General features: G+C 38.6%; 1 protein-coding gene across 1 annotated transcript in view; it reads right to left on the reverse strand.

Annotated features, from left to right (window-relative positions):
* The window catches only part of TTC27 (tetratricopeptide repeat domain 27), a 172042-nt gene that overhangs the window by 106347 nt on the left and 45495 nt on the right, over window positions 1–20200 (reverse strand). Inside the window, exon 10 of the mRNA XM_082745658.1 lies at window positions 1664–1777. Within this exon, the coding sequence (XP_082601784.1) occupies window positions 1664–1777 (114 nt within the window). The remainder of the gene's footprint in view (window positions 1–1663; window positions 1778–20200) is intronic.

Here is a 20200-nt window from a genome sequence, read left to right on the forward strand (position 1 = left end):
CAAATTGTCAAGAAAGAAGTCAAACTTTTGACTATTGAAGACAACATGGTACTCTATATAGAAAACTGTAAAGACTCCACCAAAAAATTGCTAAAACTAATACATTAATTCAGCGAAGTTGCAGTATACAAAGTCAATATACAGAATTCTGTTGCATTTCTATGCACCAATAATGAAGCAACCAAAAAAGAAATCAAGGACTCTATCCCATTTACAACTGCACCAAAACCCCTAAAATACCTAGGAATAAGCCTAACCAAATAGGTAAAAGATCCATACTCTGAAAACCATAGAACACTTATGAAAGAAATTGAGGAGGACACAAAGAAATGGAAAAACGTTCTGTGCTCATGGATTGGAAGAACAAATATTGTTAAAATGTCTGTACTACTCAAAGCAATCTGCATATTTAATGTAATCCCTATCAAAACAACAACAGCATTTTTCACAGAAACAGAACAAACAATCCTAAAATTTGTATGGAACCATAAAAGACCCCAAATAGCCAAAGCAATCCTGAAAAAGAAAAGCAAAGCTGGAGACATCATGATTCTAGACTTCAAGTTCTATTACAAAGCTGTAGTGATCAAAACAGTATGGTACTATTTCAAAAACAGATATATAGATCACTGGAACATAATAGAAAACCGAGAAATGGAGCCACAACTATATGTTTCATAAAGCAGGAAAGAATATCCAATGGAAAAAAGACAGTCTCTTCAACAAATGGTGCTGGGAAAACTGGACAGCAACATGCAGAAGAATGAAACTGGACCACATTCTTACACTGTGGGCAAAAGTAAATTCAAAATGGATAAAAGACCTAAATGTAAGACCTGAAACCATAAAAATCCTAGAAGAGACCTCAAGCAGTAATTTCTCTGGCATTAGCCATAACAACATTTTTCTAGATATGTCTTCTGAGGCAAGGGAAACAAAAGCAAAAATGAACTATTGGAATTTCACCAAGATAAAAACTTTCTGCACAGTAAAGGAAACGAGCGACAAAATTAAAAGACAACTGACAAAATGAAAGAAGGGTTAGTAATGATAAAGGGCTAGTATCTAAAATCTATAAAGAACTTATCAAACTCCACATTGAAAAAAACAAATAATCTAGTTAAGAAATGGGCAGAAGACATGAACAGGTACTTTTCCAAAGAAGACATCCAGATGGCTAACAGACATATGAAAAGAGGCTCAACATTACTAATCATCAGGGAAATACAAATCAAAAGCATAACATCTATCAGAATGGCTAAAATTAACAACATAGGAAACAACAGTTGTTGGCAAAGATGTGGGTAAAGGGAAACCCTCTTGCACTACTGATGGGAATTCAAACTCATTTAGTCCCTCTGGAAAACTGTATGGAGATGGCTCAAAAAGTTAGAAACAGAACTACCCTATGATTCAGCAATTGCACTAGAAGTATCCTTTATCCAACTGCACTACTAGTATCCTTTACCCAAAGGATACAAAAATACAGATTTGAAGGGGTAGGTGCACCCTGATGTTTACAGCAACATTATCAATAACAGACAAATTGTGGAAATAGCCCAAATGTCCACTGACTGATGAATGGATTAAGAAGATGTGGCATATATATGGAATATATACCAAGAGTTGGAAGAATAACAAAAACTGTCCCATTAATTCTCACCTGTGTCTGCCTCATTGCCCGTTCCACTCGGCGTGTGCTTCCTCGCTCAAGTTTTGTCCGGAGGATCAAGGCTGATGTCTGAATGGCCCAAAACTTTGGTTGTGAAAGCAAAAACTGATGGAAGAGAATTAAAAAAACACACAAAAAGAAGAAGGGGTAAGTGCAGTGATCCCACTCTGATTAGTACAAAATTAATTCTTTCAAAAGTATCAGAATACAGCTGAATGCAGCTCTGAAAATCTTCTCAGTGAAAAATAATAAAACGTGCTGTCAAATATTTTTGTGAATAATTTGTTCACTTAACCTAGTAGATCCAATCTATTGAATAAATCCCTTAAAATCTTAAAAAATCCCTCAAAATCTTTCCAGATAATCAAAACAGTAGGAAGACTATATCACACTAGAAATTCATAAATCTTTTTATCTCATAGGTTATAAAAAATGTGAGAAAATAAACTACCTCAAAACATCTTTCCCAAATTTGAAATAAATCTTTAAACAACCAAAATCATACATAAAAACAAATCATTAGAAATCTGACAACTTTTCACTTAAAATACATCATAATTCATAAATACAAATCAAACTTCAAGTACATGGAATGCCCAAGAATTAAGTATTTGTTCACTTAAAGGCAAAAGACTTTTCTTTTCTTCAATACATATTACAGAAATCCATTCTAAAATCTATGAGAATGCTTTCTGGCCTTGGTTAGGGCAGTGAGTCTCAGATTCAGCTAAAATGCTTTCCCAGAGGGGATATCTTAATAAAAACTGGCCTAAAACAAAATATCGAATACGCAAGGACTAAGTCCTAACCCCAGAAATCTGTGAGTGCCATGAGCTCAGAGAATGTAGTAGACACCATTGAGTATGACTGCACAAGGAGTGGGGAAAAGTAAAAGTTCTGGTGAGTGAAAATGGGCAAAATGCATGATGGCGCAGTAGGGGCCGCATGGTGTAATGAACACCGTGTTCGATCTCTGCTGATAATGTGGAATCCATACTATTTCCTGGAGATCATTCACACCTGTAACATTCAGTCAAGACTGCTGCGAAACAAGGGAAAATGCCTGTTTGTTAGAAAACTGACTATAGCCTTGATCAGTTGCTTGTTTCTAAAAGTCAGTGCTGAAACACCCTAGTTAATTAAGAGTCCAATTAATCACTCAAAACCTAGCTGCACATTAGAAGCACTTGAGAAGCTTTTAGTTTTTTTTTTTTTTAAGTAAATCAGACCTCTGAAAGTAGCATCTGGCAACTGTGTTTTTTAAAACACTCCCCAAGTAATTCAAAACCATTGCCAAGTTTAAGAACTATGAAGCTAAATCAAGAAAATAACCATCAAAAACCACAAAAACTCAATGTTAACAGCAGTTTCTGAGTGTTTGTGACTTTAGGGATGACAGACTACTTCACTGAGTGACTGTCACTAGGATTTTCCAAAGACTGAATCATTCTAAACCCTTGTTTTATTACCAAAAAGTAATTTTTTTTTTTTTTTTTTTTTTTTTTTAAAGTAGACTCCATACCCAGCATGGAGCTCAATTCAGGGCTTGCATTCATGACTGTGAGATCAAGACCTGAGCCGAGATCGAGTCAGATGCTTAAAAGACTGAGCCACCCAGGTGCTCCTACCAAAAAAATACATTCTTTATCAGAATTACAGAATAGAATGAGAACTGTATTATTATTAACAAGTAATTTTTATTAGAATGGTGCATTTATTTTAGGGTAGTCTTCTTAATATTTCTTATCAACTTTGTGCCTTACATTAAAGGAAAATTTAAAACTGAGGCCTTGAATATTTTTTTTGAAACTACTGCGTCAAATATTAAAGTATAATTTGAGGGAGGTATAAAGTCACAAGAAACACTGATCTAATTATTTTAGGAAATTGTGAAACACATTACAATGAAGGAAATTCAAACTGAATTAATGTAGAAATACAAGTTACAGAGTCCTACGTACTTGCAGAAATGGATCTTGGAGTGAAAATCCTAGGTACTTATTCGAGGAGCATGTGTATGTGTTTGTTGTCAAAGTTTCTGAACACCATTCACAAAACTTTATCAGCATAAGTTAAATGACTCTACATTACATTTATTAAAAAATGTAAAATATGGGACACCTGGGTGGCTCAGTTGGTTAAGCAGCTGCCTTCGGCTCAGGTCATGGTCCCAGCGTCCTGGGATCGAGTCCCACATCGGGCTCCTTGCTCAGCAGGGAGCCTGCTTCTCCCTCTGCCTCTGCCTGCCATTCTGTCTGCCTGTGCTCGCTCTCTCCCTCTCTCTCCCTCTGATAAATAAATTAAAAAAAAAATCTTTAAAAATGTAAAATAAATTTAAAAATGTATAGATAGAATTTATTTTTAAAAAAAGATACAACTTATTTATGTGTTATATGTAATCCCCAGTTCCACTTTTTTTTTTTCCAAAAAGAATAAAACAACCTCTTTATTTCTGCTGTTCCAGTCTCTTATATACAAAAGCACACACAATCCTTCATGATTGGCTATTTTTTTCACAAATATTTTTTCATAATTTTTCATAAATTTTTTTTTCATAAACAGCCAATCATTAAGGATTTTGAGTTCTTTTGTATCTCGGACGGTCTGGAACAGCAGAAATAAGGAGGTTGTTTTATTAAGTTCAACTTTTTACTATAGAGTGGATAAGTGGTAAATTTTTCCTTTCTTAGAATTCAATTCTACAATATTACCTCTTGAATAAAATTTGCATCAATGTTAAAGGGAAAAAAGAGAACTACAAGGCTAAGATAACACAAGTATTTGTTTTTGGTCAAATTCGTTTATCACTCCAAATTCTTATTAAGTGTTAACAGGAGGGGGATGCTTGGGTGACTCAGCCAGTTAAGCGGTTAGGCATCTGGCTCTTGGCTTCAGCTCAGGTCATCATCTCGTGGTCCTGGGATCAAGCCCAGGGGTTGGGATCGAGGTCCGTGCTTGGTTGTCAGTTTCTTCCTCTGCCCCTCCCCCAGCTTATGTTCATACTCTTTCTCTCTCTCTCTCAAATAAAAAATAAAAAATAAAATCTTATAAAAAGAATTAGCAGGAGGTCCTTCAATGGAGTATAAATTCTATCTCAGGCCCTTACTGTACCACCGTGAGTTACCTGCATGGCCCCTATAGACATCTGAATTTTCAACTCTGGATCAAAGCCAACGCCTTTACAATAAAAGGGAAAATGAAGCACCAACAGGTTAAGCCACTTGCTCTGTGTCACACCTTCATTAGGAGCAAAAGCGGATTCTAATACCTGGGTCTCTTGACCCCCAGCACAACATCTTTATAGCATTTTTTCAACACTTTCTCCAGATATAATAACCTCCCGGAAGTGATGATACCACCCAGAAAACTCTGGTAGAGCAATGTAACCATCACACTCAGGAAAGAACACTGGGAAACTGCTATGCTAAGGGGAGCAGGAGTAAGGAAAGAATGCACAAATAAGGGAGGAGAAGCATCAGTAGATGGGGTCTTCCCGAAGTGTATTCGTTCATTAATTCACTTGAGCAGCTACTCTGTACAAGGTCGTGTGCACAAGGCCCCAGGGACAAACTAGTAAGCAAGACAGACAAGGTCCCCACCATTACAGAATTTACATTCTAATGCAATGTCAATTAGGCATTCTTATCCTTCTATAACTGTGTAAATTAAAATATTTTATCTCCTTGAAATATACTTTACTAGATTAACCTACAACCATATCTTATTAGTCTCCATTAACTAAAATCTACAAGGAAAATGGCTTTATCAACCCAAGTAGGTTCATGTGGCACTATAAAAAGATACATGATAAAAAATACATTAAAGAACTTCTTAGGGGCGCCCGGGTGGCTCACTGGGTTAAGCCTCTGCCTTTGGCTCAGGTCATGACCCCAGGGTCCTGGGATCGAGCCCCGCATCGGGCTCTCTGCTCAGCGAGGAGCCTGCTTCCTCCTCTCTCTCTCTGCCTGTCTCTCTGCCTACTTGTGACCTCTGTCTGTCAAATAAATAAATAAAATCTTAAAAAAAAAAAAGAACTTCTTAAAATGCATAACATTGTTTGAGCTCAAGAATTTTCAAAGGAAATAACTTTTCACAAAGTAAATCTGCAAAGTGACTCTACCACCTACAATGGGTCGCATCACTGCCTTCTTTTTCTCTTCACCTGATGAAAGGGACTATCTCTGTAACCTCATGACAGGACGGAAGAACGTGGAGGGAAGGGCTCTGTAGCACAGTGGGAACATTCTCCAAGCCAGCCAGAGCTTGTGCAGAATCCCAGCTCCACCACGTGACATGACTCACTGGGTGACCTTGGGAAGTTACTTGACCTCGTCAGGTCTCACTTTCCTCCTCTCTGAAATCCTTGTGAGGAGGATTAAATATGAATTAGGTAAAACTTAACAAGCCTCTTAAAGTACCCACTGAAGTAGCCCCCTCCAGATTTCTCCTCCTGTAAGGCTTTACCTCACCCCTAACAGAAAATCACCACCCTGAGTATGCACAGGTTGCTGGCACAAACCCCTGACAGGGTTCGGGACACACTATCCCCAAAAAGTGGCAGCTGGCTTATTGAGCGTTTTAAGCCAAAGAAGTCTGAGGAAACAGCAGAAGAAGGAAGATCACTCCGGCCTTCCCCCTGCCCCTCTGCCCTGAAGCAGGTCATAAAACTCTGGTGTGAGAGGGTCCTTCCTACACCCTCTACCCGGAGGAAGGGAGCATCCTTTACACCTACACCTCACGCTCTCTGACCTATCACATTCCTCCATGACGCCCACTTGTCATCAAACCGAGCATAAAAAAATTCAGGTTTAATTGCTTCATCTGGTCTTTGTTTTCTTATGAAGCCTCCCTGTCACCCAAAAAATAAACAAATAAATAAAATACATCTGCATTAAGTAAATCTGTGTGCATTTCTCATGTTAATCTGTCAGATTAATTTGCAGACCCAGCCCTAAGAAGGTCGAAGAAAACTTGCCCTCCCCTTACAGCTCCCAACCACAGTGATGACGGGCTTGTCAGAGTTAAAGCCCAGCTTTAAGCTTTGCACACCAAATACGGGAGACACTTTCCTCAGAAAAACAACAAAATCAGACTGTTTTCTTCCCTGGCATGAGAACAAGAGTTTGCCTGAGATTTTAATGCGAAGGTCAAGCAAAACATTCTCACTGAACACTGAGAGCAAAATGCAATCTGACAAACAGACATTTGAAAAGCTTTGCAGAAGGAACTGGCCGGATAATGGCATCACCTAAGAATGCATTTATCCTTCTATCTGTTTGGCCAGCAGTCTTGGAAAAGTCTTTCCATAAGGAGATAAATTCAGATAGGCTGGATTTAATATATTTTTAGAACACTGCAGCCCACAAGGTAAGCCAATCGTAATTAGGCAAGAAAAAGAAAATTCAATGGGGGATATCTGCTAAAATGCTCTACCAACTTATGGAGAAAAGGCTATTTTTAAGAAATATCCAATCTAGTAGTTCAGCAAGCAAACCCAATGGAGGGAGCACCAACCCACCTTCCCAGGCAGCAGGCTGGCCAGTAAGGACTCAAGCGTGTCTGTCCAGACAACGGGCAGAGCTGACCCAGTCTCCATCGCATCCTGGGCCAGAGTTACTCTTAATCCCACTCAATTCAGGAGCTGAGAATGACCACCCCACAGCCTCCTGCTGACTCTGCCTCACCCTCCGGGTGTCCCCTCAGATGGCAGCACCTCCTCGGAGAGTCTTTCTCAACCACTTTCCCTAAGTGTCTCCATCTCTGCCCCCTGATTCTCTAACCCCGCATGCAGGTTGGGGCCTTCAGTTCCCTCGTGCCTTTCCATCCCCTAGCGCCTTCCCTACAGCCTGGCACACCGCGAGCGCTCGGAGACAAAGAGCACTCAGAGAGAGAGAAAGGGACGCAGGAGGGATTTTATACTTGTTGTGATGTACACGGGCCGAAATGGTATATCCAAAGATGATGCTTCTGAAAAGGAAATGTAAATCGACAGTGACTGGCCCTTATGCAAATCACTTGTCACGTTTTTTTTTTTTTTTTTTTTTCCTGACATTCCCCGAATAGATTTGGGAACATACTCTCCTCCAAGGACACAACAGAGTAAATAATAATGGGGTGTCATGAAATAATATTTTATAACTATAATCCAGATACACTGTGGCTTATATAGGCTTTTGTGAAGCAGCTCAGAAACTTAAAGTATTTTTTCTTTATGACAATATGCTCCAAATCCCAAATAAAATAAGCTTATGGGCTTTCTGAAAATAGTCATTGCTAAATTGTAGCATACAACGTATTTGTATTTTTAAAGAAGGGGCGGGGTAAAGTCGAAAAATGCACTGAAAAAAGAACCGGACTCTCAACCAGACTCTCCACCAATTAGCTGCACAGGTCTTGGGAAAGGCACTGACCAGATTAGCCCTCCTCGTCCTCATTTACACACTGATGGGATTCGAGCTGGTGATCTCTAAGGCTGCTATCAGTTAGAAAGTTTTAATAAAATTCCATTTGTTTCATAGCAAAGAATAAGGTTCCAAACAATTCATTATGATCCTTCACAAATCCACAAATTAAGGGGAATTCTCTCCTAAACCAGCTTCCATTCCCCTACCTTCCCAGCCATTCTCTATATGCCCTTAAATAAGTGGACTAACTTCTCTAGCACTAAGATATGTCTTATCTATAAAGAAAAGAAAAAAAAAAAAAACTGAACCAAATGGTGACTGAAGCTTATTCCACCAACAAAACTCTATCATGATGAAGGGAAAATAATGACATGAATTCCCAAGTTCATCTTCGTTGAATTTTGGTTATTTTAGATCTTTAATTAATATTAATTGGATTCTAATTATTATAGAATTCATATTCACCAGAATGCCCTGCCAAGGTTATTAAAACCCAATAGAAGTTCTTTACCGTCCAATATAAGAGAGAAATACTTGAGAACACTTAACTTCCTCACATCCCCAAAATAAGTAAAATAAATGAAGATGTTCGCAAATGCCAAATGTGACTCACCAGATCGGGAACAGTGAGGGGTCTTCTATAGACAAGGCTGAATAAGCTTGATAATGGGAAGCAGTGAGTGACAAAATGTATAGTACCTAAATATAAGTTGATTAAATTTTTCACTAGACTAGGAGTCTAGCTACCAGTTATTTACGTAAGCAAAAACTAAATGCATTGAAAAAAAAAAACCACCTAAATGCATCAGAGATTAACAGGTTGTGAAATTCTACTGACTGTTCCATGTTCATGGCAGATATCTGATGATGTCTTTGTACGGATCAGGAAATTTGGGCATTAAAAAAGTATTCTCATGGGCGCCTGGGTGGCTCAGTGGGTTAAGCCGCTGCCTTGGCTCATGTCATGATCTCAGAGTCCTGGGATCGAGTCCCGCATCGGGCTCTCTGCTCAGCGGAGAGCCTGCTTCCCTCTCTCTCTCTCTGCCTGCCTCTCCATCTACTTGTGATTTCTCTCTGTCAAATAAATAAATAAAATCTTTAAAAAAAAAAAAGTATTCTCACTTAAAAGAAAAGAAAACAGACAAAAAGGCATCCTCAAAAAAACTAAACAGGATTACACATGATCCAGCAAATTCATTTCTTGGATATATGCCCAAAAGAAATAAAAGGAGGGACTTGAATGATACTTGCATACCCATGTTCATGGCAGTGCTGCAACAGCTAAAAGGCAGAAACAACTCAGATATTCACTGACGGAAAAAGGATAAACCAAATGTGGGGTGTGTGTGCGTATGTATATGATTCAGCCTTAAATAGGAAGGAGGTTTGGATACACACTACAACATGGATGAATCTTGAAGACCTGATGCTAACTGAAATAAGCCTGATACAAATCATAAGTATTTTATGATTGCATGCAGTACCTAGAATACTGAAATGCATAGAAAGAGAAAACAGAACAGTAGCTGTCATTCTGGGGAGAGAAGAGTATAGAGAGCTAGTGTTTAATGGGTACAGAGCTTCAGTATGGGGTGACTAAAAAGCTCTGGAGATGGGGCACCTGGGTGGCTCAGTTGGTTAAGTGGCTGCCTTTGGCTCAGGTTATGATCTCAGGATCCTGGGATTGAGCCCCATGTCGGGCTCCCTGCTCAGCAGGGAGTCTGCTTCTCCCTCTCCCTCTGCCTGCTGTTCCCATATCCATGAACATGGAATAGCTTTCCATTTCTTTCTGTCCTCTTCAATTTCCTTCAACAATGTTTTATAGTTGTCAGAGTACAGGTCTTTCACCTCTTTAGTTAGTTATTTATTTAGTTTAGTTATTCCTGGGTACCTGATAGGTTTTGATGCAATTGTAAATAGAACGGTTTTCTAAATTTCTCTTTCTGCTGCTTCATTATTGGTATATAGAAATGCCATGGACTTTCATAGACTGAAATTTATCCTGCTACATCACTGAGTTTATCAATTTCAACAGTTTTTCTGGTGGAGTCTTTCAGGTTTTCTATACATAGTATCATATCATCTGCAAACAGTGAAAGTTTGACTTCTACCTTACAAACCTGGATATTTTGACATCAGCAGCTCGTAAGCAGGATTTTATTCAACTTCTAGGGGCGCAAGGTGCCACTTTTCTGAAGGCACAGAATACACCGACTGCCTTAAAAGGGAAATCACTCAAAACACAAATTAACCAGTTACCACGCCACCTAAGCTTTCTGGCAGTGTTCACCCCTCCAATGCACACCTTAGCCACTCACCCTTAAAAGGGCATGAGAGACTCTGGACTCTGAGAAACAAACTGAGAGTGTTGGAGGGGATGAGGTTGGGGGATGGGTGAGCCTGGTGGTGGGTATTAAGGAGGGCACAGACTGCATGGAGCACTGGGTATGGTGCATAAACAATTCTGGAACACACACACAAAAAATTAATTTAAAATTTTTTAAAAAGTCACTGATACAGTTATCTTAAAGGCTAAAAGGCCTAATCCTGCTCTGCGTACTGGCAAATAGCAGCTGTGCACGGCAATAAGATTTCCCTTGTACAAATACTCAATTTATTAGAATTCTTCCCAAATAACACAAACCCAATAATGTTCCACTATGTTTAAACCACATCCTTGTAGACTTCAGGGAATCTGGTAGCTCCGTCCTCATACTTGGTGAAATACTGAGACAGCATTAACTTGCAAACAACTGACTGCACAGTATAGCACACTGTTCTCTCTCTGTGCTCCCAAAGAACACCTTACAACTGAAAACATTACATTTATTTGTCTCTGTTAAGATAAATAAAAACATACAAAATCATCTAAATACATAGGAAAAATGTGCTGTGAGGGGCACCTAAGTGATTCAGTTGGTTAAGCATCTGCCTTTAGCTCAGGTCACGATCTCAGGGTCCTGGGAACGAGTCTCACTTTGGGATCCCTGCTCATTGGGGAGCCTGCTTCCCCCTCCCTCTGCCCTTCCTCCCACTCATGCTCACTTGCTCATTCACACACTCTCTCTCAAATAAATAGATAAAATCTTTTTTTTTTAAGTGTGTTTTGAGAACAAAAAATAAATAAATAAAAATAAAAACAAAAATGTGTTGTCAGAACAAGCTGTGATTGATGCTTCTAAGTTTTTTGTAAGAAAGTGTCACTTTTTCATACAGTCATGAGTGGGTCATTCTGCAACTTGATGCTTTCTAGCATTGGTAGGCTTAAAGAAATCAGAGTACTCCCAAGCAAAGCCCTAATATAAATAGCAAGTCTGGAAGTTCATAATTTTTCTTCATGTAGACTACATGGAAGAAAGATTGAAACACTTTAAATAAATTTAATACATCCTTACAAGAAACTGGAATGAAATTATTAAGAGAAAGAAATATTTTATATAAGAAATTCTAGTTTGGATAAAATATGCTGAGAAAAACAATTCATTTTCTTAAATATACTGTACTTTCAGGATATCAGAAATGACCATTACTATTCATCTGACCGTGAATGTAAATGCCTTGTATGGCTCTTGCCATGTATTTTTCAGTTTGATGTAGTAAAGAAATGTCTACTAAATCAAATTTTTTAAACATTTGTATATATTATATGATATATATAAATGCACAATGACTTTTCACAGACTGAACAGACATATATAACCAGCACTCAGATCAAGTAACATTACCAGCATCCTACTGTCCCCTTGTTCTCTCTGGTCACTTCCTGCCCCTCTGTAAGGGTAACCACTCTCCTGACTTGTATACAGATCAGGTGCATGCTTTCCTACTTTATACAAATGTGACCACAGAGTACCCTTTTGTATCCGCTTTCTTCTGCTCAACAGTATGTGTGAAAGATTCAGCCACATAGTTGCACAGAGTTGTAGAATAGTCTTCTGTTGCTGTATAATATACCACTATATAAATATAGTTGCTAAATAAAAAACATGTGGCTAATGGGCATTTATGCATTTTCTAACTGGGACAAGACAAATGTGTTATGAACATTCTAGATGTAATACCAGAATGTGTGGTTACTCACACTTTAAGACATGTTCTTTTTTTTTTAAGATTTTACTTATTTGACACAGAGAGAGAGCTCACAAGTAGGCAGAGAGGCAGGCAGATGGGGGTAAGGGGAGCAACCTCCCCACTGACCAGAGAGCCCGCTATGGGGCTTGATCCCAGGACCCTGAGATCATGACCTGAGCCTAAGGCAGTGGCCTAACTCACTGAGCCACCCAGGCACCCCCTAAGACATGTCCTTTAGGTGAACATGCGCAAGTATTTTGTTGGGTATATACTTAGGAGTGAAACTGAGAGGTCACAGAGTATGAATATATTTAGCTTCCATAGTTCCTCCCAATCTTCTGAAAAGTTATTCCACTCAACACTCTTACTAGAAATATAAGAGAACTCTTGTTGCTTCACATCCTTACGACACTCAATACTGTTTTGCATTTCAGCCATTCTTGTGGGTATGGAGTAGTATTGCATTATGGTTTTAGTGTGCATTTCTCTAATGACTAATAAAGTTGAGCACCTTTTAATATGTTAATGACCATTTTAATACCACTTTATTAAGTCCCTATTGAAATCATTTGCTTATTCTTTCTACTGGATTGTCAGGATTTTTCTTAATAATTTGTTAAGTTTATATTTTCTGAACATAAGTACTTTTGTGGGAGGAGGGTAATACATTATTCATACTCTTGACAAACATTCACGTAACACAACCTGCTGGCAAGGCAGTGGTCTAAGTGCTTTACCAATATTAATGACATCTTTTGATAAAGAGAAGTAATTAATAGTGTAGTCCAACTTATATTTTTGACTTATGGTTAGAGCTGTATTATACCATTTGTCCTAAGATCTCAAAGACATTCTCCCATATTTTTTCCTCTAAAAGCTTTGCAGTTTTGCTTTTCACTTTCATATATCCAGTCTGGAATTGATTTTTGTTCTTTACAGCATGATATAAGGGTTAAGATAGCTTTTTATATATGGACATAAACCATCAAGTATCATTTATTGAAAAGCCAACTCTTTTCCATTGTACCGCAATGCCAGCTTTGTCATCAATCAGATGAACCCTATAGGTATGGATCTGTTTCTGGACTCTCTATTTGTTCTACTGCTTGGTTCATACTTTCTTATGTCAAAATGTCTTAATTTGGTGCTTCTCAAACTTTCAAGCGCCTAGGAATAACATAGAGAAATTGCTAAAATACAGGCTCTTTGGCCTCAACCCCAGAGATTCTGATTCAATAAGGGGTTGAGATGGAGCCAGATAACTTGATTTCTCACAAGCTCCCAGGTGATGCTGATGCTGCCAGTCCAAGGACCACAAGAGACAAGCGATAATGTAGTTAAATAATACAGTTTCATAACAGGGCTTGCTGTCTGGCGATGAATATATCCCTTAGTACTTCATAACTGTCTTAGCTATTCTTAGCCCTTTACATTTCCATATGAATTTTAAAGTCAGCTTGAGTTCCACAAAACCAAAAAACAACAGTGACACAACTCCGAAACAAAAAATTAAACTCCGAAGTTCTGATAGGGATTGCATTGATTATATAGGTTAATTTGAGAAGACTTGAAATTTTAAAATATTGATTCCTCCATGAACATAGCAGATGCTCCCATTTATGTAAGTCTTCACTGCTTTCTCTCATTATGTTTTGTTGATTCTAATATTGAGGTCTTGTAAATCTTTTTTTTTTTTTTTTTGAGGTCTTGTAAATCTTAAGACAGATTTATTTCTTGGAATTTCATATCTTTGTTTTTTAAAGATTTTATTTATTTATTTGACAGATCACAAGTAGGCAGAGAGGCAGGCAGAGAGAGAGAGGAGGAAGCAGGCTCCCTACTGAGCAGAGAGGCCGATGTGGGGCTGGATTCCAGGACCCTGGGATCATGACCTGAGCTGAAGGCAGAGGCTTTAACCCACTGAGCCACTGAGGCGCCCCTGGTATTTCTTATCTTTAACCTTTATTGTACATGCTATCTTTACTTTCCCTTTGTAATATTTTTTCTTAAATTGTGGTAAAATACATATAACATAAAAATTATCATCTTAACCTTTTCTTTTTTTAAGTAGGCTCCATGCCCAGCACAGAGCCCAATGCAGGGCTTGAACTCCAGACCCTGAGATCAAGAGTCAGATGTTTAAAGGCCTGAGCCAACCAGGTGCCTCCCCATCTTTTTTTTTCTTTTTTTAAGATTTATTCATTTATTTGAGAGAGAGAAAAGAAAGAAAGAAAGGAAGAGAAAGAGAGCACACAAGTGGGGCAGGGACAAAGGGAGAGGGAGAATCCTCAAACAGACTCCCCACAAAGTGCAGACCCGACTTGGGGCTCGATCCCTGGACCCTGAGATCATGACCTGAGCAGAAATCCAGAGTCAGACACTTAACCAACAGAGCCACCCAGGAGCCCCAAGGCAGCCCACTACCTTAACCATTTTTTCAAGTGTACAGTTCAGATAGGTACATCTACATGGTTGTTCAACTAATCTCCAGGACTCTTTCCATCTTGCACTTCCTGAAACCCTGTATCCATGAGACATCAACTGCCCAGTACTCTCCGCCTCTGGTGGCCACCATGCCACTTCTGTTTCTATGCATTTGACTATTTTAAGAACGTCAGGTAAGTGGAATCATATAGCTGTATATACTCTCTTTTCTGAAGTCCATTTATTTTTACTTAGAGTCTGCTAAGTCAAGTAATTTGATGAAATAGTGCCTCACAGAAGTAAGACTGCTGGCTAAAAATCCAGTTTAAAAAAAAAAAGAAGCTTAAGAAGTTTGGTGTATACCACTTGCAGCACTTTGAGAATTAGGACAGTGCTAAAGAATGCTGTGTCGTGGGGCACCTGGGTGGCTCAGTCAAACAGCTGCCTTTGGCTCAGGTCATGATCTCCAGGTCCTGAGATGGAGCCCCAGGTCCAGTGCTTCTCCCTCTCCTTCTGCCTGTCGCTTCCCCTGCTTGTACTCTCTCTCCCACTCCCCCTCTCTTCATCAGATAAATAAATACAATCTTAAAAAAAAAAAAGAAAAAGAATGCTGTGTTATTTGCAACCATATGCTGGTATATGAGATGGAATTCTTGCCACTTTCACACTTCAGGGCAAAGGTTAGAAACCATCTAAATATAAGTGACAACATTTGTGCAACTGTCTTTAAAAAAAATTCTCTCATTTTTCAACTTTTATTGGCCAGAATTTATGAAAGGCGATTCACTGATCCCAGTAAGCTTTTATAAGTGTACAATATCCATATACTCTATAATATTACTTATTAATAATGTTACTTATTAATCATAAATTTATATATATCATAAATTTATAATTTTTTATATTTATCTCATATTTATAAAATATCACATTTATACCAATTTATCATATACCCTCTAAATTTATACCATAAATTAATAATTTATATCATAAATTTATAATATATGCTCTCAATATTATTACTATGAAAGTTGAAATAAACTCTAGTAATATCTCTTTTCCTTACAGTTACCATGTTTTATAAGTTAAAGAATCAATCCACTTCAGCAAGTGTTGACAAACAGATATTTTGAGAGTAAAAGGAAGACTGCTCAGCATGCCTCACTGAGTTTATCACCACCTGGGCTGGGGCTCAGACTCAAACCAGAAAAAGAACAGTAATAATCTAACATCTGAGAAAACTCAGTTAACTGAAATGAAATATCCAATGAATACCCCTGTAACTCACACTAAAAAGTAAATTTCAATATCATGACACGCTCTATATACAGGCATTATTTTATGCAGCTAACAATTCCAACACATGAAATATTGCCATCATTCCCAGAAGAGCAGCAAAGAAATTTCTGTAACACCCTCAAAGAAAATCTGGAGTGTTGTTTCTATTAAAAACAAATTTCCTTTTCACTCTTATCACTGCACATTTCCAATAATCTTCTTCCAGAGGTCACTGGGATCCTTTATACGACAGCCAGCCCGTCTGCTCCTTTAAACGTGAAGGAAGGGGCTTTCAGATAGCTGCTTTTCCGCACATAAATCAGAGCCAACTCAGACCTCTCTTGGAGAGTCCATAATGCTTTGGCTACACTCAAGGCAAATCAGATGACGCCTACCCAGGTCAAGCTGACCTTACAATACAAGGAACAAAGAAATACTATAAAAAGCAGAACTACTCCCTCTTCTTAATGAACTATTTTAAAAAGCATCCATTGTCAAAATCTGTATCAAATGACAATAAGTTTAAAATTCCCAGTTTAGGCTATAAATTATCCCCAGTAGAACTGCAGTCTAAATTCCCAGGCCTTGCTCTGTAGACCATTTAAAATCTGTCCAGAATCTGTTTTCCCATAAGTGTCACTATTGCCCTAACCAAATCTTCCAGCCCAGCTGACTGAACCCAGTACAATCACACTTCCCCATCTCCTTGCCTTTGCTCTTGCTATCACTCCATCTAAAACCCATCTGTCTTTCAAGGCCTGATTCAAATCCTCTCTTAGTGAACAAAGCCTTCTTTGCTCTGTCCTAAACATTTTATTCTTTCCTGAGCAGTTAGGGGATTCATTTACCTGCAAGATCCATTTGTAGCTTAAACTGCCTGGTATTGCTAATTACATTTCCCTAACTTTATCTGATGTAAGCTAAATTAAAAATTCCATGAAGGCAAGTCCTATGTTTTATACCTTTATTTCTTCTACACTATCTAGGAGCATGCTTGGCAAATCCTGAGATCCAAATCTCCTGTCATTAGAATATTTTCAGAGCTCTGTTCTTGGCTCTGCAAATTTTCGTATAGAAAGCAGACACCAGAGAGAGACCAAGCTGTTGGTCATTTGTCTGCCTCAAAAAAAAAAAAAAGGCCTCCTACATTCTGCCAGTTCATCAGCACTGCCAGATTCGCCTTTCACACCGTCATGAGAAACAAACCTACTTAACACATATAAACTATTTTAAAGCTGAATTTTTCATCCTTGAACACCACGTTAGTTCACAATGTCAAAACACCTGCAAGAGCTTTCTTCAGCTTCAGTGATGGCCAAAAGCAGAAGCACAAAGCCACACGTTGGAACAAGACTCCTTAAGATCAAGTGTATTACCAACTTAGCTCTAAGTTGCTTAGCTCTATATATTTCTGTATTGGGGGCTTCCTTAAGGCTTTTTCCTCTACTTCTTTTTTTTTTTTTTTCTTACTTATTTATTTATTTGAGAGAGAGAGAGAGCATAAGAGAGCATGAGCAGGGGACAGAAGGAGAATCAGGCTCCCTGCTGAGCAGGGAGTCTGATGCGGGGCTTGATCCCTGAAACCTGAGATTATGACCTGAGCCAAAGGCAGACACTTAACTGACTGAGCCACCAGGTGCCCTTCCTCTACTTTCTGAGTGTTCTCTATCATCACTGATTCTGCTTCTCACCAGCCTAATGAATAGCAATAAGATTCACTTTAAAATTAAAAATGTATGGTATCAGGGGCGCCTGGGTGGCTCAGTGGGTTAAAGCCTCTGCTTTCGGCTCAGGTCATGATCCCAGGGTCCTGGGATCGAGCCCCGCGTCGGGCTCTCTGCTCCATGGGGAGCCTGCTTCCTCCTCTCTCTCTGTCTGCCTACTTGTGATCTCTGTCTGTCAAATAAATAAATAAATCTTTAAAAAAAAAAAAAATGTATGGTATCAGAACAGCTTACTCTTTAAAATGGTTTATCAAATAACATTTCAATTATCTTGTCATTGCTCAAAATAGTTTTTAGACTTCATTTTTTTTAAAGATTTTATTTATTTATTTGACAGAGAGAGATTACAAGTAGGCAGAGAGGCAGGCAGAGAGAGAGGAAGGGAAGCAGGCTCCCTGCTGAGCAGAGAGCCTGATGTGGGGCTCAATTCCAGGATCCTGAGATCATGACCTGAGCCGAAGGCAGAGGCTTAACCCACTGAGCCACCCAGGCACCCCTCAGAGGATTATAAGTAGCTTAAGTTATGAAGTATAATAATATAAACACCTGTGAATCTGGGACTAGTTTTTTTTACCTGATCACTGTATTTATGAACTCATCCATGTTGTTGCTAATAGCTAGTTTATTTACTTTCACTTCACTGTTGTATAATGTTTCATAATTGTGACATAAAATATCACAATTTATCCCTTCCCCTGTCAACAAAATTTAGGTTGCTCCCAGTTTCTCTGCCATAGTGACAAATGCTGCTATCATGAGGCATTCATACACATATCTACTGATGCAGACGCCAGAGTTTCTTAGGTATACTTCTAAGACTATAATTTCTAAAACACCTGCTATACACAACTTCTTAGCATTTTACAACATCTCTCTGCTGTGGAAAAGCGTGGGTTGCATTTTTATTATGGTTTTTAATTTCAAACTATTTCTGGGGCACCTGGGTGGCTCAGTCGGTTAAGCATCGAACTCTTGATTTTGGCTCAGGTCCTGATCTCAGGGTTACGAGATGGAGCCCCATGTTGGACTCGCACTAGGCCTAGAGACTGCTCAAGACTTTCTTTCTCTCTCTCTTCCTCTGCCTCTCCCCACGCAGCTCCTGCACATGTGTATACACACTCTCATTCTCTTTAAAAAAAAAAATTCTAAAAGTTACATTTCCCCTCCCAAATCATGAAAGTCTAATAACAAAAGTTTTCCAGCTATCTTTTGTTTAGTACTTGCTCTATTTATTTAAACATTCCATATATAGCTGTTCTATATTATGAATCAGAGAACTGCTGCCATTGTTGACTCTCAGTCACAGTGGCTTGCCTTCCCTTCTCTCTTTTGATCTTTAATTGTGAGCTCATTGCTCAGTTTTAACTTGTGGGATGTTTTCCTCCAGAGAAACTGGTTTCTGCTGCCACAGCAAGGCTGCACCATGAACTCAGGATTCCTTCAGACTTGCTTGAGGGTCTTGGCTTAGTAGAACGTTCTGACAGTCCCATTAGGTCAGAAAATGCCATCCCTCACAACTGCCTCTAATCTTTAATCACGGGAGCCTCTAGCCTCTGGTCCATGAATCCTCCTTTATTTTAACCTATATGTTTAGGTTTATTTCATAATGCCTCCCATCATGCCTGTTTCCTTGGCTACTAAAGATAGTATGTAGCACACTGCAAGGGGGAGACACAGGCAGGTTGAGAGAAGTTTAATGGTGGTCTGAACACCCCCCGAGAGCCTGCTTTTATCTGCAACCCCAAATAAGGACAGTTAGCTAGCCAAGAGGCTTTGTTCATTTTCCATATGGTTTTGTGCTAGAGGTTTTTTCTTTTATTTTCCTATTTTCCTTTAATTTTTTATTTTCAGATTTATTTTTCTCCTTCAGAAAAATTTCAGGGATACTACAAAGAATTCCTATATACTCTTCAACCAAGTTAACTGTGCCACACAACCCGTGGTTTAATCTCCAGACCTAATACAGATTCTATTAAAAACGGCATTTACAGACTTAAAGTCCAATTAGCTGTATTTTCATATTCACCAACATAAGAAGTTGCTTGAAATCCTCTATTAATACCTCACCGTATTTTAGAAGATGTCAATTACCTATGCTATTTTTGTACATAAGTTTCCTACCACCTGAATTCTTAAGGTTTTACATTCATCCTAGCTATCTTTCTGTTTGTTGTTTCTGGTGACTCTCAATCCTGAGGGCGTATAATTCAACTCAAGACATCAGTGACCTGTGTTAGATGCCAAAGGTCAAAATTCCCACCAGTGGAGCTCTGAAAGTGTATTTATCCACCTGAATCCGGAGTTTCTTTTGAACAGAGGTTTCTAATAATATTTGAGGAAAACTAGCCTGCTTTGGCCTTAAAAAACAAAAATACTAAATATGAATAATGAGAAACATCCTTTGGTTCTGCATCTACATTCTTTCCACTTAACAAGTTAGTTAGGCTGTGAGTATTTCTTGTTGTGCTTCTGAAATTGATGACAAGCACTAACACTAACCCTAACCCTGACCCTAACCCTGAAAATTGCTCATTACCCCAATGTTACAATTTTACCTTAAGGAAATGTAAGGGGATTTAGGTCAATGACTGATTTTTATATATAAATTCCTTTATAATTTATTGATC

This window comes from Mustela nivalis (genome assembly GCF_964662115.1).
Source record: "Mustela nivalis genome assembly, chromosome: 8".
NCBI lineage: Eukaryota > Metazoa > Chordata > Mammalia > Carnivora > Mustelidae > Mustela > Mustela nivalis.